General features: G+C 46.8%; 1 protein-coding gene across 1 annotated transcript; it reads right to left on the minus strand.

Moving 5' to 3' along the window:
* Positions 1-7392: 7392 nt before the first annotated feature.
* Positions 7393-23007, minus strand: LOC121002654 (zinc finger protein 502-like). Its single transcript, XM_040434088.1, has 4 exons — positions 22254-23007; positions 18548-18626; positions 17007-17056; positions 7393-8920 (listed from the first exon to the last, which is right to left on the minus strand). Exons 1-4 carry the CDS (start codon positions 23005-23007, stop codon positions 7572-7574), a joined length of 2232 nt encoding a protein of 743 aa, XP_040290022.1. The 3' UTR covers positions 7393-7571.
* Positions 23008-23211: the final 204 nt, after the last annotated feature.

Raw genomic sequence — 23211 nt, forward strand, 5'->3', positions numbered from 1 at the left:
TACAGCCACCCACATTCTCACTGGTGACTGACATGGTACGGGTGCTTCCTCTTACATTACCCCATCCACTGAACTCTGTCTTTCTTTTTAGGAACGGAGGCACCATTGCACCTTTACTGGGTATTCTAACCACAAGGCCCACAGCTGACTGCCAGACGTTAGAGGAGATCTCCTGCCTGTACAAGTTATTCCTTCCTCATCCATTGGCCAGAGCTCTATTTCGGGACTCTTTAGCATGCCAGAAAACGTAACCATCTGCCAATGTACGGCCTACCGCCCACCCAAAACCTCAGTCTCAACTACTTTCTGGACCGAGGAGCCGGAAGTGGCCGTACAGCGCTGAGATGCCTATAGGTCCAGTGCTCTCCTAATTCAGCTAACCCTTTCCTCTGGTACCAGCTGAATGAGTGGAAGGACTGGGGACTGTAGAGGAGATGGCACCTTTCCTCCACTCTGGGAACGCCGCCTCTTCGCTTCTCTCTGCAATCTGCACCGCTCTTCTGTGTGGCTACTAGCTGTTTTACCTGGGAGCTGAATGAAGCCGCGGTTGCTGCACTGTTCGGAGGGCGGTCAGGTGTAGGAGCCTTGGTGGCGGCCATTGTAGCTGTGTCAGCAGAAAACATCCACTACCTGCTGCTGTGTGATCTGCTCTACCACTGCAAGTCCTGCCGCTGAGTCATCTTTCCCATCTGCTGCTTGGGGCCCACATGACTGCCCAAACCAGGCACACACTGCTTCTGAGCACCAGGAGTTGCATAAGGTACATTTTCCGGAAAAAGGGGAGAGGTGAAGGGGCAGTGGACTATTTTTGATGAGCACAGATATTTATCTCAAGTGGAGAAGCCAGAGCCACCCTTTGCCTTCTTTGAAACGATCCACAGTTTAACGAGTCCTGACACAATTTTTGTTTCTTTCTTCTCTTCAAACTGAGCAGAAGAAGGTCTGCACCTTTTTACAGCTGACTGATTGCAAGAACCGAAGACTAAGTTTGTTGTTCTGTCAAAAAGCCGTCTACTCTGCTTGGTTTAATACGGTTGATCATGCTGACAGAGCCTCATTAACAAGAGTCGCCCCGGGTGCCGACTCTCTGGGGTTGCCAGAAGCAATGAGCGCTTCCATCAATACAGACAGAAGCACTCATTGCTGGAGTATAGGGAGCTGGGTCCTGTCACTCACCGTGCAGCTCCCCGCACTCCTCCCCTCCTTCAGGCCAGCGGCACACAGAATGGTGAAGCAGGAAGACTTCTCCCCGCTCCACCATTCAGCCTGCAGGCACAGATCACGCTGCCGGCCTGTGTGGGTGGGGCCTGCAGCCCGGAAATCTGCATAATCTCCGCCCACACTGTGCTGCAAAGCGATCTGTGCCTGAAGGGAAGAGAGGTATGTGAGCTTAAGGAACAGGACAAGGTGAGTATTTTTTTTATTACAGAGGGCATTACTAGTATGGAAGGGGGCACAGAGGGCATTACTACTATGGAAGGGGACACAGGGCATTACTACTATTGAGGGGGGCACAGAGGGCATTACTACTATGGAGGGGGGCACAGAGGACTATTACTAAGGAAGGAGGGGCAGAGGATTTTATTACTATAGAGGGGGCGCAGAGGGCATTACTAATGTGAAGGGATACAGAGTCAAAGAGCATTATTACTGTAAAGGGGGAACAGTGGGCATTATTACTGTGAAGGGGCACAGTCGGCATTATTATTATTATTATTATTATTATTTATTATTAAAGCGCCATTCATTCCATAGCGCTGTACATATGATGAGCGGTGCACATACATAATACAGACAATTGCACTAATCATAAACAAGACAAGTTACAAACTGGTACAGAAGGAGAGAGGGCCCTGCCCGTGAGGGCTTACAATCTATATGGTATGGGTGAAGGACACAGTAGGTGCGAGTTAAGTTGGTCATGGCGGTATAGAGGCAGCGGGGTCACTGGTTGTAGGCTTGTCTGAAGAGGTGGGTTTTCAGGTTTCTTTTGAAGGATTCCAATGTAGGTGAGAGTCTGATATGTTGGGGTAGCGAGTTCCAGAGTATGGGGGATGCACGGGAGAAATCTTGGAGTCGATTGTGGGAAGAGGCAATAAGAGGAGAGGAGAGAAGGAGGTCTTGTGAGGATCGAAGAGTGCGTGTGGGGATGTATCTGGAAAGTAGCTCCGAGATGTAGGGAGGGGACAGGTTATGGACGGCCTTGTATGTATTTGTTAGTACTTTGAAGTGAATTCGCTGGGCAATGGGGAGCCAGTGAAGGGATTGGCAGAGGGGAGAGGCAGAGGAGTAATAGGGGGAGAGGTGGATTAGTCGGGCAGCAGAGTTGAGGATAGATTGGAGGGGTGCGAGAGTGCTAGATGGAAGGCCACAGAGGAGAATGTTGCAGTAGTCTAGGCGAGAGATAATGAGGGCATGTACAAGAATTTTCACAGATTCAAAGTTAAGGAAAGCACGGATGCGGGAGATGTTTTTGAGTTGGAGGCGGCAGGTGGTGGAAAGAGCTTGGATTTGCGGTCGGAAGGAAAGTGCAGAATCCAAGGTCACTCCAAGGCAGCGGACTTTGTTGACCGGGGAGAGTGTGCAGCCATTGATCATGATAGATAGGTCTGTTGAGGGGGTTGAACAAGATGGGGGAAAGATTATGAATTCTGTCTTATCCATGTTAAGTTTTAGAAAGCGAGAGGCGAAGAAGGATGATATAGAAGATAGACATTGTGGGATTCTTGATAGTAAGGTGGTGATTTCTGGACCAGAGAGGTAGATTTGAGTGTCGTCAGCGTAGGAGTGATACTGAAAGCCATGGGACTCTATGAGCTGTCCCAGGCCAAAGGTGTAGATAGAGAAGAGCAGGGGTCCTAGGACAGAGCCTTGCGGGACACCAACAGAGAGGGAATGAGACAAGGAGGTGGTGCGAGAGTGGGAGACGCTAAACGTCCGGTCTGTGAGGTATGATGTGATCCAGAAGAGGGCCAGGTCGGTGATGCCGAGAGATGAGAGAGTTTGCAACAGAAGGGAGTGGTCAACAGTGTCAAAGGCAGAGGACAGGTCAAGGAGAAGGAGGACAGAGTATTGTTTCTTGGTTTTGGCTGTCAGTAGGTCATTGGTGACTTTGGTAAGGGCAGTCTCGGTCGAGTGGTGGGGTCGGAAGCCAGATTATAGGCGGTCAAAGAGGGAGCAGGAGGAGAGGTGGGAGGACAGTTCTGAATGGACATGTTGTTCAAGTAGCTTTGAGGCATACGGAAGAAGTGATATGGGGCGATAACTGGACAAGGAAGATGGGTCAAGTGAAGGCTTTTTGAGGATGGGTGTAATGGTAGCATGTTTAAAAGCAGAGGGGAAGACACCAGAGTTTAGTGATAGGTTGAAGAGATGAGTTAGGGCTGGGATAAACACTGTGGTGAGGTTAGGGATGAGGTGGGATGGGATTGGGTCAAGTGCACAGGTGGTCAGATGAGATTTGGAGAGTAGAGTGGAGAGTTTTTCTTCTGTAATGGTGGAGAAGCGGGTTTTGGGAGAAGGGGACCGAGCCGTTGTGTAGAGGGTCTGTGGGGACTGTGTGGTGAAGCTTTCTCTGATGTTGACTATCTTTTGTTTGAAATATTTGGCAAAGTCCTCAGCTGAGAAGAGAGGAGAGGGTGGGGGCGCTGGGGGGCGGAGAAGGGAGTTAAAAGTGCTAAAAAGTTGTTTAGGGCTGTGTGACTGTGAAGGGGCACAGTGGGCATTATTACTATGACGGGGCACAGTGGGCATTATTACTATGAAGGGGGCACAATGGGGATTATTACTGTGAAGGAGGCACAGAGGGCATAACTACTGTGAGGGGGCACACATCTGTACAAACCTATTGTGAAGGTTGTACAGTGAGAGCAATACTACTGTAAGGGGGTACAATTATTTCAAAGTAGGTCTCTGCCGCGGCCAGTGTCGACTGTGGCAATGCCAAACCATATGAGCCCAGCCGGGCATTGCAGGCTTGAAAGAGAAGGAGCGGAGAGCCAGCGCCAGGAAGCGTTAAGTAATCTTCCCTTTACAGGTCCAGTAAAGTGGGGGAGTTTGCCAAACCCCCTCATTCTTGCACAACCCCTTTAAGGTCTACAATTATAACAGCAGTAACTACACTTCTGAATATACTGATATTTTCTTTTAATTCCTGCTTCAATATACATGCAATATTTTTATAACAAAGCTGAGTCTTCTCGCTATAAATAATAGCAAGAAAAAATATGGAAATTCATGGCATATTTTACAGGAAACGAACAAACGAACCAAACCAATTACCCCAAAAAGATGAGAAAACGCACATATAAAATATATGTAATTTATTGAGACATAATCAAAATGACAAAATTAGAATAACATAAGGCACAAGGGTAGAGGAGGGTGGGGGGCCCCCATGTGACAGGGTCAAAAACAACCTCCCTCACAAAAACCCAACTGACAGGGAGAGAAGGGTCACAGCCCTGGGTGTAAAACCGCATAGATATGGGGGAACTGTAGGTTCACCCAAAGTAACATATAATGGTAAGTGTGCTGCGTGCATATACAAGGTAAATATGGTCACACATAGCCGACTTGCCCACCCTGGATAACTGGGATGGCCGCATAAAGATGCAGGTAGCCAAGTGACATAAGTAAGGCAGGGCAAGAGTGCTAAGTGCAAGCAGTGACCTTAAAGTAACAAACTAACCAAAGCATGACAACAAATCAAGATTTACAGAATACAAGATAAAAACAACGAACACATAATAAGGTAAAAAGCACGATTTATAGAAAAGACTTGAAGTTAACAGTCTCATTGAGACCATTAGGGATCTTACTCTTAAGCAGAACAATCCATTTAGTTTCCAGTTGCAGGAGGCGCTTCTTGATATCCCCTCCACGGCAGCCCAGAGAGACCCCATCAATACCCATGCATTGTAACCTACGAGGGTCCCTAAAATGCAGGGCTATAGGTTGAAACTGGGTCAGCTCGTCCTGTGCAGTAGTGGCTGCCTGGCGGATTTCGCTTGCATGTTCGAATACCCCAACACGCAGCTCCCTGGTGGTCATCCCAACATACAGGAGCTTGCAAGGGCAAGTGATCAAATATATCACACATGCAGTCCTGCATGTGATATGTTGCACGATTTGATACTCGCATCTGCCCTCAGAGTCCCTAAATGTGGAGGACCGAACCATGTATCTACATGCCTGACAGTTGTTGGACGGGTAGGAGTCCCATTTTGGCCCCTTACTTCCAAAGATGTACGATGGCGAAGGGGATACATAGTGACTACTGGTGAGCAAGTCACCAAGATTTTTTGAGAGTCGCCATGTCACCTGGGGATATTCTCGAAGTGTCGCCCGTAGGTCATTATCTGAGAGCAGTATAGGCCAGTGTCTAGTGAGTATTTCACGTATTGGCATTGTCAATCTTTGGTCTGTTGCTGGTCAGGAGAGAGTCCCTATTTGCAGACTTGGCCCGTGTGTAGCCCCTCTTAATATCAACCTGGTTATAGGCCCTATTGCGAAACCTCCTAGACAATTCTGCAGACTGCATCTCAAATTTCTTGTCACTGGAGCAGACACGTCGAAGACGCAAAAATTGCCCCACCGGAATGGCCCTAACTGTGGATAGTGTGCAGATTTGCCATGTAGCAAAGTGTTGGTGGAGGTGGGCTTTCTGTAGATATCCGTGGAGACCCGGCCGTCCCTCTGCCTACTGATAAGTATGTCCAGGAATTCTATCTTGTCCTGGCTATAGTGCCAAGTCAGCCTGATGTTAAGGGTGTTGTTATTGAGTTGCTGGAGGAAGGATAGAAGCCGGCACTCCGTGCCCTGCCAGATAAAGAGGACATTGTCGATATACCGCGACCACAGAGCCATATTCCGGGAGATTCTGGACAATCTCTCTTTCCCACAGTCCGAGGAACAGGTTAGCGCAAGAGGGCGCACAAGTCGCCCTCATCGCTGTTCCCCGGAGCTGCAGGAAGAGGCGGTCCTTGAATGTAAAATAATTGTGTTTCAAGATGAAGTCCAGAAGCTCAATCACAAACACAATAATGTCCGGCTCTAAATTTACCATACGCATGAAGTATTGGCAGGCCCTGATCCCGTGGTCGTGGCATATCAACGTGTACAGGGCCTCTACATCACATGTGACCAGCCACATGTCCCCCTCCAGCGACACCCCATTGAGTTTCCTCAATACATCAGAGGTGTCCCTGACATAAGACGGCAGGGTCTCCACGCACCCCCTCAGATAAAAATCCACAAATCTGCTGACACGTTCACAAAGACTTCCCACCCCGGACACAATAGGGCGCCCGGGGGGGGGAAAGGGGTTGTAATTGTTTGTGGATTTTGGGCAGCAAATACAGGGTGGGAGTCACTGGATGATCCACCACCAGGCCCTCCTTAAGTCGTGCTGGCAGAATGTTATTTTCTACCCCGGAGTCTAGAATATGATCTAATTCAGCCTTAAACCTGGTGGTGGGATTGCTATCTAGACGTCTATAGCAGTCCTTATCTCCCAGCTGTCTAAATGCTTCTTTTTCATACATCTGTGCAGGCCAGATCACAACATTTTCCCACTTTATCCGCAGGTTTGATCACAATATCCTTCAAATCACGGAGTTCTTTAAAGGGAGTCTGTCACCACATTTGAGCATATTAGACTGATCAAATAGCGTTATATGTGTGATACAACAAAGGTACCGTTTAAGTTCTCGGTGGCACATATAACGCTATTTGATCAGTCTAATATGCTCAAATGTGGTGACAGACTCCCTTTAATAGCCCGATGTTGGTCCCAAGTCAAATTCTTATGGCCATAATAGCCCGCCAGCTGTTCAAAATCATGTTTGACCAGCTTGACAAAAATATCAACATTTGGGCACAGATGTTTTTGGGGAAAATGTTGTGATTGGCGGCACAGATGCAGAGGTGTCTTGCTGGCAGATGATGGTTCCTCCTGTAAATCTTGATTTGTTGTCATGCTTTAAGGTCACTGCTTGCACTTAGCACTCTTGCCCTGCCTTACTTATGTAAGCACTTGGCTACCTGCATCTTTATGCGGCCATCCCAGTTATCCAGGGTGGGCAAGTCGGCTATGTGTGACCATATTTACCTTGTATATGCACACAGCACACTTACCATTATATGTTACTTTGGGTGAACCTACAGTTCCCCCATATCTATGCGGTTTTACACCCAGGGCTGTGACCCTTCTCTCCCTGTCAGTTGGGTTTTTGTGAGGGAGGTTGTTTTTGACCCTGTCACATGGGGCCCCCCACCCTCCTCTACCCTTGTGCCTTATGTTATTCTAATTTTGTCATTTGATTATGTCTCAATAAATTACATATATTTTATATGTGAGTTTTCTCATTTTTTTGGGCTAATTGGTTTGGTTCGTTTGTTGGCTCGGTATAGTATACTAGACCCCAGTGTTATCTATACATACAATGTGAGTTAGTTTTTCCTATAGGTCGGTCTAAATGTTTTACAGGAAGGATTTAGAATTGGTTGTTCACTGTGTGAATTCTATGATGTTGAACAAGAGATGATTTTTTAGTAAAACATTTGCCACATTATGAACACGAAAACGTGTTCTCTGTGTGAATTCTCTGATGTCTCTCAAGACTTGATTTCTTAGTAAAAGATTTTCTACATTCTGAACATGAATACGGCTTGTCCCCTGTGTGAATGCTCTGGTGGCGATTTAGAGATGATTTCTGAGTAAAACTTTTTCCACATTCTGAACATGAAAATGGCTTCTCTCCTGTGTGAATTCTATGATGGCTTGCAAGAAATGATTTATGAGTAAAACATTTGCCACATTCTGAACATGAATACAGCTTCTCCAATGTGTGAATTTGCCGATGTCTCTTAAGACTTGATTTCCCAGTAAAAGATTTCCTACATTCTGAACATGAATACGGCTTGTCCCCTGTGTGAATGCTCTGGTGGCTCTGAAGTTGAAATTTCCGAGTAAAAGATTTACCACATTCTGAACATGAAAATGGCTTCTCTCCTGTGTGAATTCTCTGATGGCTCTCAAGATTTGATTTCTCAGTAAAAGATTTCCTACATTCTGAACATGAATACGGCTTGTCCCCTGTGTGAATTCTCTGGTGGCTCAGAAGATATGCTTTCCGAGTAAAAGATTTTCCACATTCTGAACATGAATACGGCTTCTCTGCTGTGTGAATTCGCTGATGGGTTGCAAGATATGATTTTCTAGTAAAACATTTTCCACATTCTGAACATGAAAACGGCTTCTCTCCTGTGTGAATTCGCTGATGGCTTTCAAGATGTGTTTTATTCGTAAAACATTTTCCACATTCTGAACATAAAAACGGCTTCTCTCCTGTGTGAATCCTGTGATGGTTATCAAGATGTGATTTTCTAGTAAAACATTTTCCACATTCTGAACATGAAAACGGCTTCTCTCCTGTGTGAATTCGCTGATGGGTTTCAAGATGTGCTTTTTTCGTAAAACACTTTCCACATTCTGAACATAAAAATGGCTTCTCTCCTATGTGCATTCTCTGATGGTTTTCAATTTGTGTTTTACTAGTAAAACATTTCCCACAGTCTGAACATGAATACAGCTTCTCCCCTGTGTGATGAATTTGATGTTGAAGAAGGCCTGATTTCCAAGTAAAATATTTGCCGCATTCTGAGCATGAATACGGCTTTCTCTGAGCTCTTTGGGTTCCAGAACATCTTCTGCGAGTTTCATTCTGAGTAAGAGTATGTGATGAATTAGAAGATTTGACTTGTTTTAAAGGATGAGATGATAGATTTTTGCTGTGAAGGTCTGAGGGTACATCTGGGATAATGGCACGCTCTTCATATGTATCTGATATGACACATGGATCATCTGCATTATAATATGTAGATATGAGATACTTCTCCAAGCACCCAGTACAGTCATCTACCAAAAACAAAACATTTTTAAAATTATTTTTGAAAACTATTGAAGGCAGCAATCAAAATTCATAACTGACAAGAGAGGCTAGAGGGGGCTGTCCAAATGTGTCATGTCACCCCACACCTAAAAGCAGAATGACCCTAAGTACATAGAAGGGTCAGGCAAGAAGAACAGTGCTGTTACAACAGGCAAGAGTCAGGCAATCATATGCACAGGTTTCTCACATCCTGGAAAATCAATCATCTAACACAGGGATGCTCAATCTGCGGCCTTCCAGCTGTTGCAAGGCTACAACTCCCAGCATGCCCTAATAGCTGTAGGCTGTCCAGCTGGGAGTTGTAGTTTTGCAACAGTTGGAGGGCCGCAAGTTGGGCATCCGTGATCAAACAGAATACTGCAAAAAAGATTCTTTGCCCGGCATCAGGAGGAGGAGGAGACGCTGCCCCCGTCCATGAACAGCATACAACAATTGATGGCAATGTTACAGCAGAAGGAATGAGAAGGGGCCAAGTCCATAACCAATACTGATGCTGTGATGTGGGGCCAGTTTGGGTTATATCTCAGAAATCAACCATAGCAAAAGAAACCGGTGTGAGAAACTCATAGATACATTGCCTTAACGCTGGGTTCAGACCTGAGCTCTGTATGCGCGATTGTACGGGCGTTTGCAATTGCGCATACAGAGACAAGCGAACGCCCATTGTCGCGTGTTCCCGCTGAAGTCTATGTACGGGAACGCGCGACAAGACGCCCCAAAGAAGCTCATGTACTTCTTGGGGCGTCGGGCGTTTTACAGAGCGATCGTACGCGCTGTAAAACGCTCAGGTGAGAACCATTCCCATAGGGAATCATTGGTTCTTGCCTGTTGAGCGTTTTACAGCGTGTAGGAACGCGCTGTAAAACGCTCAGGTCTGAACCCAGCCTTAGAGAGGACACAGGTTCATCAACTTTAATCTATTTTGATCAACTCAAGTGAGAACCTGAACGGACTATACACCAGTTGTTGAAGGCAGAAATAACCTTAGGAAAGACGAAGCAAGCCAACTGAAAAATTGAATAACTGACTCTAGCATTATAACAATAAGTCATTGTATGCAACAGAGGTGTCAGGAGGGCCAGGAAACCTACCCCCTATTAGAGGTATGGCAGCCCAATTCTCACAATTTTTCTGATGAAACCAGAAGGTACCCGGGGCCTGTATGGACGACACGTGTTGACACCTTGCACATTCGTAATTTGGACACCAGAATCCAGTGCAGTCCAGAGTGTATGTGACATGAGGCCTGTGAAATGCTGCACAGAGGGACACCAGGACACGTCCAGGAGATTCATGGAAGAGACCTGTCACCCTGATACTACTGAGCAAGGCCTGGAGAGTCACAGCGCAGACCTGAGGGAGTCGTTACCACCTTAGTGTAATGGGCTAGGATCAGCAGGAACACTCCTATGGTTTCATCTTCTCCTGTCTACTAGTATGTTTGGGGCAGTTGCTATGTATTATACAGTAGCTGATCTCTTGCTCAGCCGACCTCTCTTCTGTAGCTCACCTTGTTTGGAGAGGAGCTCCTGACTGGTTAGCCTCGCTGTAAATATTCCTAGCTTCTGCAGGGGGCTGCTGGTTATAGTGTAAGCTCTGTGCTTTCGAATCCAGTAATCCTTTTATTTTCTAGTATCGCTCCTAGTTTTCTTCATCCGTGTAGTTTTGTTCTTATGGTTCGTCCAGTCTTTACCTCTGATTCTTGTAGTCTGTGTATGTGGTTGGGGGGAGGGGATGTTCCATGTTTCAGTCGGTCCTGCCTTGATTCTAGTTCAGCTCTGCTCAGTTTGGGTTGGGTCTTAGTGTCCTCCTGTTGTCTGTTTTAGGGGCAATTCACACATCCGCAATACACCCGGCCTGCACTCCCATAGAACATGTCCTTTTCTTGTCCGCAACTGCGGACTGGAAGTTCGGGGCCCCGCTCCGGAAATGCAGCTGCGGAGAGCACATAGTGTGCTCTCAGGATTCATTCTGTCCACATAAAGAATGAATGGGTCTGCACTCATTCCGCAGAATTGCGGAACGGGTGCAGATACATTCATACGGACGTGTGAATGGACCCTTAGAGATTAGGATTTTTCATAGGAATGTCTTAAGGGACAATTGCAACAGTCACGTCCACACACACACAGGGGGAAGGGTAGTGACCACTGCGCTCCACCCTCACCCCTGGCCCTGCCTACTTGCCTCACGAGTCCTGATGACAGGGGACAACTGGACGGCAGTCCCTAACTTAGGATATGTGCAGGGAAGACAGACAGACAAGCAACAGGTCGTGAACGGACCGAGTCAATACCAGGAAAGCTACAAAGTACAAAGGATTAAGCAAAGAATGGTCAGGAGAAGCCGGGGTCAAATACCAGGAGAGCAGAGAAGTACAAGAGGAGTCCTAAGAGAGTAGTCAGGTGGGAGCCGAGGTCACAATACCAGGACGGATGCGCAGTACAGGAGGATCAGGCAAAAGGATGGTCAAGGAACAGGATCAGGTAAGTATTCAGCAGTCCAACAAATAGCCAGGAACCTAGAAATTAACAGGCAACCTGTAGCCAGCAGGCTGCCTGTATTTATAGTGGGGAGTGAGGGTCATGTGACGTGGCCAGCGTCACATGACCGACAGACCAACCAGTCGAGCACCGAGTGATCAGCTCGGCGCTCAAGGCAGACTTAGGAGCAAGGAGCCACCCAGCTAGTAAAGCCGCCCTGGGAATGAGGTCAAACACAGATCCTCATTCCCAAAGCTAAGCAACAGGTCTGCGGGCGATGGGGGACCGAGTGCACCTTCGGAACCCCGTGACAGTACCCCGCCTTTTACGAGGGGCCACCGGACCCAAGACTTCAGGCGATGGCTTTTCAGGGTGTTCTAAATGAAATTTACGAACAAGTCTAGGAGCATGAACCTCCCTGGCAGGTACCCAAGATCTCTCTTCAGGTCCATACCCCTTCCAGTGAATCAGGTACTGCAAGGAATTACGCACCTTCCAGACATCCACTATTTTAGACACCACATACTCGACAGAATCATTAACAAGAACCGGCGGAGGCGAGGCTTTTGATGGCACTACCGGTTCAAAATATTTTTTAAGCAGAGATTTATGGAACACATTATGAATGTGGAATGAATCGGGCAGCTCCAACCTAAAAGATACCGGGTTAATCACCTCCGTGATCTTATATGGTCCAATAAAACGAGGAGCAAATTTACTAGAAGCTACCTTGAGAGATAGATTCTTGGAGGACAACCATACTTTATCCCCAACCTGAAAGTTCATCCCCCTTGAACGTCTCCTATCGGCCTTGAGTTTTTGAGAATTTTGAGCCTTTTCTAGGTTCGATTGAACCCGGGCCCAAACTGTGCACAGTTCGGAGGAGAGTTTATCAGCTTCAGGGTTAGAGGAGGAGACGGACGACCCAGAATGAAAACGGGGATTAAAACCATGGTTACAAAAGAAAGGGGAGACCCCAGCAGAAGAATTGACACGGTTATTCAGAGCAAATTCAGCCAACGGAAGGAATTTGACCCATAATTGCTGGTCATCAGCAACATACAACCTCAGGAATTGTTCCACAGACTGATTAAGGCGTTCCGTCTTACTCTCAGGATGGTAGGCGGAAGAAAAAGACAACGAAATTTTACATCTTTGACAGAAGGCCCTCCAGAATTTGGACACAAACTGCACACCCCTGTCCGAAACAATATTTTCCGGGATGCCATGTAAACGAACAATCTCTCTCACAAAAATAGACGCCAGGGTTTTAGCATTCGGAAGTTTAGACAGGGGAATGAAATGAACCATCTTGCTAAACCTATCGACCACTACCCAAACCACAGTCTTACCCTCCGCCAGCGGTAGGTCAGTTATAAAGTCCATCGAGATATGGGACCAGGGTCTACTGGGAATGGGTAGGGGTCGTAGGTTACCAGCAGGGCGAGTCCTAGGTGTCTTGGACCTGGCACAAACCTCACAGGCTGACACATAGGACTTGACATCCCTAGTTAGAGTGGGCCACCAATAAGATCTAGAAACCAGATCCTTAGTGCCCTTAACACCCGGATGTCCACAAAAGGCAGAATCGTGACACTCACCCAACAGCTGGAGACGAAATTGTACGGGAACAAACAACTTATCTGTTGGGGTGGATGCCGGTGCCAGATGTTGTTCAGCCTTAATGCGAGCCGAGATATCCTGGGTTAGGGCCGCTAAGAAGATGTTTGCTGGTAGGATGGATTCAGGCGGCGTCTCAGTGGGTTGAAAAGCATGGAAGCTCCGAGATAATGCGTCTGCCTTCACATTTTTACTTCCCGGCCTGAACGTAATGGAGAAATCAAAACGGGTAAAAAACAGAGCCCATCGGGCTTGTCGGGGATTCAACCTCTTAGCGGACTCGAGAAACATTAGGTTTTTATGGTCAGTGACAACAGTTACTCGATGCCTTGCCCCCTCCAAAAAATGTCTCCACTCCTCAAATGCCCATTTAATGGCCAACAGCTTCCTATTCCCTATGTCGTAGTTTCTCTCCGTGGGAGAGAATTTCCTAGAGAAGGAGGCACACGGTCTCAGGTTAGTGAGGCTAGCAGGACCTTGTGAAAGGACTGCTCCTGCGCCGTCCTCGGACGCATCCACCTCCACAATAAAGGGTCTCTCCTGATCAGACTAATTCAGAATGGGAGCGCTACTAAATGCCTTTTTTAATGTTTCAAATGAAGAAATGGCCTTGGTAGACCAATTCTCCAAATCCGCTCCTTTCTTAGTAAGGTCGGTCAATGGCTTAGCAATTACAGAAAAATTCATGATAAATTTACGGTAGTAATTAGCGAAACCCAAAAACCGTTGTAAAGCCTTTAAGGATGAAGGCCTTATCCATTCCTTAATTGCTAAAACCTTACCAGGATCCATCTTAAAGGCGTGAGGAGTCAAAACATGCCCTAGAAACAGTATCTCCTGTACACCAAAGACATATTTCTCTTGCTTAGCGGATAGCTGGTTCTCCCTCAACACCTCTAATACTTGTTTGACATGGGACACATGAGATTCGAAATCAGGAGAGAATATCAAAATGTCGTCAAGATAGACAATAATAAATTTACCTAAGAACTCCCTAAGAATATCGTTCATTAAGTTTTGGAACACAGCTGGGGCATTGCTGAGTCCAAAAGGCATCACCTGATATTCAAAGTGTCCTATCGGAGTATTGAACGCTGTCTTCCATTCGTCTCCCTCCTTGATTCGGATTAGATTGTATGCCCCTTTCAGGTCAATCTTGGAAAACCAGGTTGCCCCCAAAACCTGGTTAAATAAATCCGGAATCAATGGGAGAGAGTATCTATTTTGGACAGTGATTTTATTTATCCTCCGGTAATCAATACAAGGCCTAAGACCACCATCCTTCTTTTTAACAAAGAAAAACCCTGCTCCCATAGGAGAGACTGAAGGTCTAATATGCCCTTTAGCAAGGCTCTCCTTAATATAATCTTCCATAGCCTTGCGTTCGGGCCCTGAAAGATTATAAATTCGACCTTTAGGAAATTCGGCACCCTCAATTAGCTCTATGGCGCAATCATAAGGTCTATGGGGGGGTAGAACCTCTGGAGTAAGGGATGAGAACACATCAGAATATTCCTTAATAACAGAGGGTAATGTATTAGACCTTACTGAAACCCCAGCCTGGACCACGGACAAGCATGAGTCACACTTAGGTCCCCATTTCACCAACTCTCCTTTGGACCAATCAATTGTGGGGTTATGTAAACGGAGCCAAGGCAACCCTAGTACCACCTCAACCGGTAGGTTCTCCAGGATTAGAAGAGAACATCTCTCAGAGTGGCACACACCCACGGACAGAGAAATTTCAGAGGTACATGACCTGACCGTACCACCAATCAGGGGAGTAGCATCAATAGCCATGACATGGATAGGTGTAGGTAACGCAAACATTGGAATACCCAATTTACAAGCAAACTCAAAGTCAATAAAGCTGGCCGCTGAACCGGAGTCAATAAAGGCCTTACCCGGCCACTTATTAACCCCCAGAGAAATTGTTATGGGTACCAAAAGCTTACCTTTAGAAAAATCAGGGTGTACCTGGTCTTTAGGTTGTCTTGCCTTAGAAGACTTGTCAGAGAGGTCCCTCTTAGGACACTTGTTGATCCAATGGCCAGGATCTCCACAGTAGAAGCACTCTCCGCGTCTGCGACGAAGATTACCCCGGGCCAGGCCAACCTGCATGGGTTCCTCGGTGGAGACCTCAGTGTTGTCCCTGGAAAAGGCCTCTGGCTGGACCACCATCTGAGAAAAGAACTGTCGTTCTTGTCGTCTCTCTCTAACTCGTCTGTCAAGTCGGACAACTAGGGTCATCATCTCCTCTAAGGTCTCAGGAATTTGGTAATTGACCAATAGATCTTTTAAATTATCAGATAGACCAGACCTAAACTGACTCTTCAGGGCTGGTTCATTCTATCCTGAGGGGACACACCACCGTCTGAATTGGGTGCAATACTCCTCCGCAGGGAGATGGCCCTGAACCAGTGCCCTAAGAGCTGTCTCGGCTACCAGGGCCCTGTCTGGTTCGTCATAGAGGGTACCCAGGGCCTGAAAAAAAACCTCCACAGAAGTTAGACAACTGGCCCCAGGAGGTAACGAAAATGCCCAGTCCTGGGAATCACCCTGTAGTAGAGAAATGATAATCCCCACGCGTTGGCTCTCGGGACCGGAGGACACGGGGCGCAAATGGAAGTAGAGCTTGCAATTCTCCTTAAAGGAGAGAAACCTCTTCCGGTCTCCAGAAAAGGGTTCTGGGAGCTTGATCTGGGGTTCAAAATATGGACTGGAGGACAGAGGAGTGGAAGAACCTTGCCCTAACTCACTAGAACGGAGTTTCTCTCCTAGCTCCTGCACCCTCTGTGTCAAGTTAGAGACATGGTCAGTCAGGGTAGTAAGAGGATTCATGATACAGTGGTTATTGGGCCTGTTAATCTGTAACGGTCACGTCCACACACACACAGGGGGAAGGGTAGTGACCACTGCGCTCCACCCTCACCCCTGGCCCTGCCTACTTGCCTCACGAGTCCTGATGACAGGGGACAACTGGACAGCAGTCCCTAACTTAGGATATGTGCAGGGAAGACAGACAGACAAGCAACAGGACGTGAACGGACCGAGTCAATACCAGGAAAGCTACAAAGTACAAAGGATTAAGCAAAGAATGGTCAGGAGAAGCCGGGGTCAAATACCAGGAGAGCAGAGAAGTACAAGAGGAGTCCTAAGAGAGTAGTCAGGTGGGAGCCGAGGTCACAATACCAGGACGGATGCGCAGTACAGGAGGATCAGGCAAAAGGATGGTCAAGGAACAGGATCAGGTAAGTATTCAGCAGTCCAACAAATAGCCAGGAACCTAGAAATTAACAGGCAACCTGTAGCCAGCAGGCTGCCTGTATTTATAGTGGGGAGTGAGGGTCATGTGACGTGGCCAGCATCACATGACCGACAGACCAACCAGTCGAGCACCGAGTGATCAGCTCGGCGCTCAAGGCAGACTTAGGAGCAAGGAGCCACCCAGCTAGTAAAGCCGCCCTGGGAATGAGGTCAAACACAGATCCTCATTCCCAAAGCTAAGCAACAGGTCTGCGGGCGATGGGGGACAGAGTGCACCTTCGGAACCCTGTGACAACAATTAGGGTCAGTGATGTCTGGTATTTGGGTCAGCATGTAAGGACAGATCTAGGGAAAGATCCAGTCAGTGCCACATATTGTCTGTTCAATCATCCGTTCACCATATAACCCCCATCATCCATCTGTTCCATTGTATGATTACCATACCCATCCTGGTGCAGTCATCTACTGATGAGTTCCTATCTCCTGGCTTTCTTCTTACCTGCTAGTGCTGTGATATGTGCTTTGTATTACACAGTTTGGCACTACTGTAAGTCCCGGGGGTATCTGAGTAGTGGAGGACACTGTTAGGACCTGGGGAAGGCGCCTGCTATAGGGGGAAGTCCAATTCAGGGTCATTATAGTTACAGACTCGTATTTGCTTCATTTAGTGGTCACTACTCACCTGGGCTCTTATCTGTAGGGATCTCCTCCTTGTATTCCTCATCGCCCCTCACATCTGTCTCTGTAGGAATCTCCTCCTTGTATTCCTCATCACCCCTCACATCTGTCTCTGTAGGGATCTCCTCCTTGTATTCCTCATCGCCTCTCACATCTGTCTCTGTAGGAATCTCCTCCTTGTATTCCTCATCGCCTCTCACATCTGTCTCTGTAGGGATCTTCTCCTTGTATTCCTCATCGCCCCTCACATCTGTCTCTGTAGGGATCTTCTCCTTGTATTCCTCATCGCCCCACACATCTGCCTCTGTAGCATTATTATTGTTCAGATCTTCATCCTGATTCAAAATGTGTGAAACAAATATTGTGAATAACAGGACAGTCGGACAAGTTTAGTGGAATGTTTTAGATGCCTACAAAAGATCATTGAAAGAGTTATCCAACTTTAAACTTGTGTAATAGACCCCTTCAGAGAGGCGGACCCCCGGTGGAGTTCATACTTACTTGGTCCCTGCCTCTATGTTCTGGCTTCATTGCTCCACTGTTGACTCTGCAGGTGGTGTGTCTGTGGAAATCAACACACTGTTGACCGGGGGGAGTATAGTGGAGATAGTTGGGGGGCAGGTGCTCCCCTGCCCTGTCAACTGGATGTTGATTCTCAGAGACCCGGGATCTGCAGAGGTGCCCATGTATCGATGGAGCTGGAACCCACCAGCAGGGATCAGGTAAGTATGAATCCAGACACTCTGAAGGGGTCTGTTAAATAAATTAGTATTAAGAGCAGGCTTCGTTCCGCTGTAGAACAAAAAGAATGGCGCACCATAGGGTAATAACGTTTAAAATAGATATAAATTGGTATCTCCAAAATGGAGGCTCACCTGGTGGAGTTGTGCTAGTTTAGGCACAACTCTAATGTAGACGTGTATCAAGTTGGCAAAAAAGCCTCTCACAACGGATGGTATGCAGCCCGGGATGGATACTTCTGTTCAGGGATGCCTGGAATCCCTCAGAAAGCCAGTAGTTCAATAAAAGGAATATTCTTTCCTTTTATTGAACTACTGTTAAAGAATTAGGCTAGATAACCGCTTTAAAGGGATTATCCCACAAATTAAGAAGTAGGAATTCTACCAGCGACTGGTTTCTCTGGAGGCCTACATGACAGCACCACATGGAGATTGCCCTTCTAGTCTTCTGCAGGGACAGGAACACAGAGAGGTTACAAGGCTCCTCTCACCATCTCCCTTGAGCGTTTTCTGAAATACTACACCAGGATGGATGCAACTAAAAATGTATTTACTCATTACCAATGACACCACATGGAACGATACCAGATAAGCATGTGGTTGGGGGAGAAGGGAGTCTGGGTCAAATCTCTCTAGGGCTAACTCCTGATTGTATTAGATGTCCAGTCTGTAATAAAGCTTGCCCGAGGCGATGCTCTGCAAATCTGATCAGTAGATGCCTCTGCTCTTTCTGCCCATGGAACGAAAAAGGCCCTGGTGCGATTGGCTTTAATTCCATCTGGACCAGGAACTCTTTGCGAATTACAGAATTATTGGATTGCAGTCTTCAGCCACCTCGCCAAGGTGGTCTCTGAGACCTTCTTCCCCTTGTTCCTTCCTGAGAACTGTATGAACAAATTTGGATCTTATCTCCAGGATCTCAAGGGCATCAAAATATTTCCTATTGATCTTTTGACATCTAAGATGTGGAATCACTATTGTGAGGGGATGCATTGAAAAGATGGAAAAAACATCTCTTGGTTAAGGTGAAAAGCTGAGGCAATTTTAGGGAGAAAGGTTGGATAAACTTTTAGGATGATCTTATTGAAATGTTTGAGGTAAGACTTACTGATGCAAAGGGGCTGTAATTTCCCTACCCTACGGGCCAAGGTAATGGCATCTGGGAAAGCAGTTTTAAGGGACAAGAATCTCAAACCAAACTCCTCAAGAATATCGCAGAGACCAATGAAGTTAGGTCCCAAAGAGGAATGGATTGTTTTAGGGCCGGTCTGATCCAGGATGTAGCTTTAATGAACATTTTGATCCATCTATAGTCTGCAAGGGGAAGGTCCAGAAAACAACCCAGGTCTGAGATCTGTACCTTTAGGCTCCTGGGTCTAATGCCATTATCATATCCTCTCACACTTCGGTGTGTGTGTGGAGGGGGGACACACCACACCGAGCATAGGAGGGACAGGGGTGAGGGAATAAAGCCTGGAAACTAGGGAAAGAGCAGGACACCTCTGAGAGCAACCCTAATCAAAGTCCTGACTATCCGACAGGCTGTTCACCCACCTAAACAGCCTGCCGCTAATGTAAAAGTAGCCTGAAAAGGGACCGAACATTCAGATTCGTACCAGGAGCAAAATCTCTTTCAAACCTCCCTGTAAACTGGTGAGGTAACTTCCTTGGGACTCTGCTGTAAGGTAGATATTACTCTGTTTGACAATCCCTGAATTTTCAGGATTTCCCTCTCAGGATTCAAGCTTTCAGGATTTCTGCATCTGGACCTTTCGATACAGAAGAGGGCCCTGGAGAAGAACAATATTTAATCTGAGATAAAGAGGTTCTGGGTCTTCCAGAAATAAATACTTCAGGATCGGGAACCAGCTGTGCTTTGGACAGAATTAAGTAATTTGAATGACACTGGTTGCTTTTAACCATATATTCTTGAGGAAGGCCGGAATAAAAGGAAAAGGAGGAAATGAGCATGCTAGGCCCATATTCTATTCCTGAGCACCTCATCCCGTTTTGCTGGTATTCATAGGGACTTACATTCCAAAGAATCCCTCATTACAGGTTTTCTGTGAAAGTCCACGAAAGTAAAGCCCGTCTTCTCACTCTGGGAAGAAGAATTGTTTGGTTGAGGCCGCAAGAATCAATTTCTGGAGAGAACAGATGTGAAACTGGCTCCAAAGAACTGTGGAGATGCAGAAGGTCATTAGCCCCAAGATGTTCATAGCCTCCTTTAATAAGCAGTGGCTCTTTCTCCAGAAGACTGATATTTTCCCCTGTATCATCTCATATTTGAGAATCGGCAGAAATGAGTGTTTGTCAAGAAAAATCTTCCTGGTGTCTGGAGAGAAAAACTGGAATTAGTCTTACCGGTAATTCTGTTTCCATGAGATCATCATGACGGCATACAAGGAGATTGACCCCTGACCTCTGTAGGGGCAGGAACAGAGAAAGGTTAAATACCCTCCTCCCACCACCAACACCAGTGTTTCCAAAATCACACAGAGCAACCCGGTGGTGGCAAACAGTGAAAAAAGGTATTACTTCATACCTTCTAGAGACCCTCTAGGTCAAACGTTTTAAATCATAGGAAGGGAATAACATGCCGTCGTGATGATCTCATGGAAACAGAATTACCGGTAAGACTAATTCCGGTTTTTCCATAGCATCATCACGACGGCATACAAGGAGATATAAAAAAATATATCAGTTAAGGGGGGGCTACAGCCTGGAGGACTTTCCGCCCGAAGGACAGATCAGATGATCTGGAAAGATCCAGGCGATAGTGCTTTATAAAAAGGTATGAATGCTGGACCAAGTGGCAGCACGACAGATTTCCTCCAGAGAAGCCCCAGCTCTCTCTGCCTGAGAGGAAGACATGGCCCGAGTGGAATGGGCCCTAATGTGGACTGGACATGTAAGATTTTGCATTTGGTAACAAAGACTAATGGCTTCTTTGAGCCATCTAGCTATAGAGGACCGGGAGGCTTTTTGGCCCTTAAATCTTCCTCCAAAAAGAACTAGTAAGTTGTCAGATTTCCTAAACTTTTCCATCACAGCGATATAGTTTCGGACCGCCCGTCTAACGTCCAGAGAGTGAAATGCGGATTCTTTGTCATTAGAGGGGTGTTGGCAAAAAGAAGGTAGGGTAACTTCCTGGCTCCGATGAAAATTGGATACAACTTTGGGGAGAAATCCAGGATCCAGACGGAGAATAATTCCATCATCTAGAATACGGAGGTAGGGTTCCCTGATTGATAGGGCTTGTAACTCTCCTACTCTGCGGGCCGAAGTTATTGCAATTAAGAAGGCCGTCTTCAAGGACCATAATTTTATTGGACAGTCAGACATGGGTTCAAAGGGTGGTAAAGTAAGGCCTGTAAGAACGATGTTCAGATCCCAGGAAGGGACACGGGCGGTGATCGTTGGGCGGAGCCTTGTCGCTGCCTTAATGAATCTTTTGATCCAACGATGGCTGGCTATATCTTGGTCAAAGAAACTACCTAGGGCTGAGATCTGGACCTTCAAGGTAGAGGGTCTAAGTTCCAGGTCCAGACCCTGCTGTAGGAAATCCAGTATTCTTTGGATGTTGGGTTTATGCAAATGTGGCGATTCGTCCCCACTCCAAGAACAAAAACGTTTCCAGATCTTAAGGTAGATTGCTGACGTTACATTCTTTCTGGAGGCTTTCAAAGTAGTAATAACTTTGTCTGACAGGCCCTGAAGTTTCAGGGTTTGGGCCTGAGGATCCAAGCTGCCAATTTCAAAAACTGCAGGTTTGGGTGCAGAACTGGACCCTGCTGGAGTAGATCCCCCCGCACAGGAAGGGACCATGGATCCTGTAGGGAAAATTTCTGGAGAAATGAGAACCAACTTCTCTTTGGCCATAGGGGAGCGATCACAATCACCGTGGCCTTGTCATGGAGAATTTTTTGTACCACCTTCGGAATTAGAGGAAGTGGAGGGAAGGCATAGCACAGAGTCCAATGCCAACGGATGGTGAAGGCGTCTAAGGCATGAGGTCTGTCCCTGGGGTTTAGGGAACAGAATGTTTCCACCTTTGAGTTTGCCCTGGTGGCAAACAGATCCACGTCGGGCATCCCCCATTTCCTTACCACTAGCCTGAATATTTCTGGACTTAGAGACCATTCTGTATGATCGATCCTGTGGCGGCTGAGAAAATCAGCTTCCTGATTTAGTATTCCCTTCAGATGAACTGCCGATATAGAGGCCACCTTCTGTTCTGCCCATGCAAAGATTCTTGTTGTCAGTGCTTGTAGGGTTACTGACCGTGTTCCCCCTTGATGGGAAAGGTAGGCAAAGGCCGTAGTGTTGTCTGATAGCAATTTTATGTGATGATGACACAACATTTTCTCTGCTACCTTCAACGCTTCCCAGACTGCTCTCAGTTCCCTGAAATTTGATGACTGGGATCTGATCAAATTTGGCCAAGTGCCCTGGAACATACGATCCCCCACCTTTGCGCCCCAGCCGAACAGACTTGCGTCTGTTATTACCTGAATCTGGGGAGTCTTCTGCCAGGGATTTCCCCGGGATAAGTTCCCGTGGATTTTCCACCAATTTAGGGACTGCAGAATCCGAGCTGGTGGAATTACTTGATGATCTAGAGAGGATTGGCACCTGTTCCAGACACTCAGGATCCAGGACTGAAGGGGTCTGAAGTGTATTTGACACCAAGGAACTGCCGGAATACAAGATGTTAGCAGACCTAGCATACTCATCGCCTCTCTGATAGAGCAAGATCTTTTCTGAAAGGATCTGATCTTTTGTTGGAGAACCGATATTTTGTCTCGAGGTAGGAATACCGCTTGCTTTCGGGAGTCTAGGATCATACCTAGAAATTCGAACTTCCCTTGAGGGGGTAAGGACGGACTTTTCTTTGTTCACGATCCACCCCAGGTCGTCTAGGATGGAGAGAAAGAACCTCAGATTCGAATTGATTTGGCTGAGACTTTCGCTAATCAGAAGGAAATCGTCCAAATAAGGGATTATCATAAGTCCCTTCCTCCGGGCGAAGGCGACCATCTCTACCACTACCTTGGTAAATATTCTCAGGGCTGATGAAATCCCGAAGGGAAGGGCTCTGAACTGGTAGTGATGGACGTTCCCTGATATATCCTGGATTGCAAACCGGAGAAACCTCTGTGAGTTGGTGTGAATGGGAATGTGGTAATAAGCGTCTCGCAGGTCTATTGTGCACATGAAGACGTCTTTGCTTAGCAGAGGGATTGTAGATGCTAGGGTCTCCATCCTGAATTTCTGATAACGAATAAACCTGTTTAGTGGTTTCAGGTTTATGATAGTCCGAAAAGTGCCTTCTTTTTTCCTGATTAGAAATAGAGTTGAATAGTAAGCCCTGCCTCTTTCTGGAGGCGGGACCGGTGAGATTACATTCATGTGATGAAGTTTCTGGACTCCTTGCCAAAGGTTTGTTTGGAACCGTGTCAGTGAAAA

The sequence above is a fragment of the Bufo bufo genome, chromosome 5 (assembly GCF_905171765.1).
Source record: "Bufo bufo chromosome 5, aBufBuf1.1, whole genome shotgun sequence".
NCBI lineage: Eukaryota > Metazoa > Chordata > Amphibia > Anura > Bufonidae > Bufo > Bufo bufo.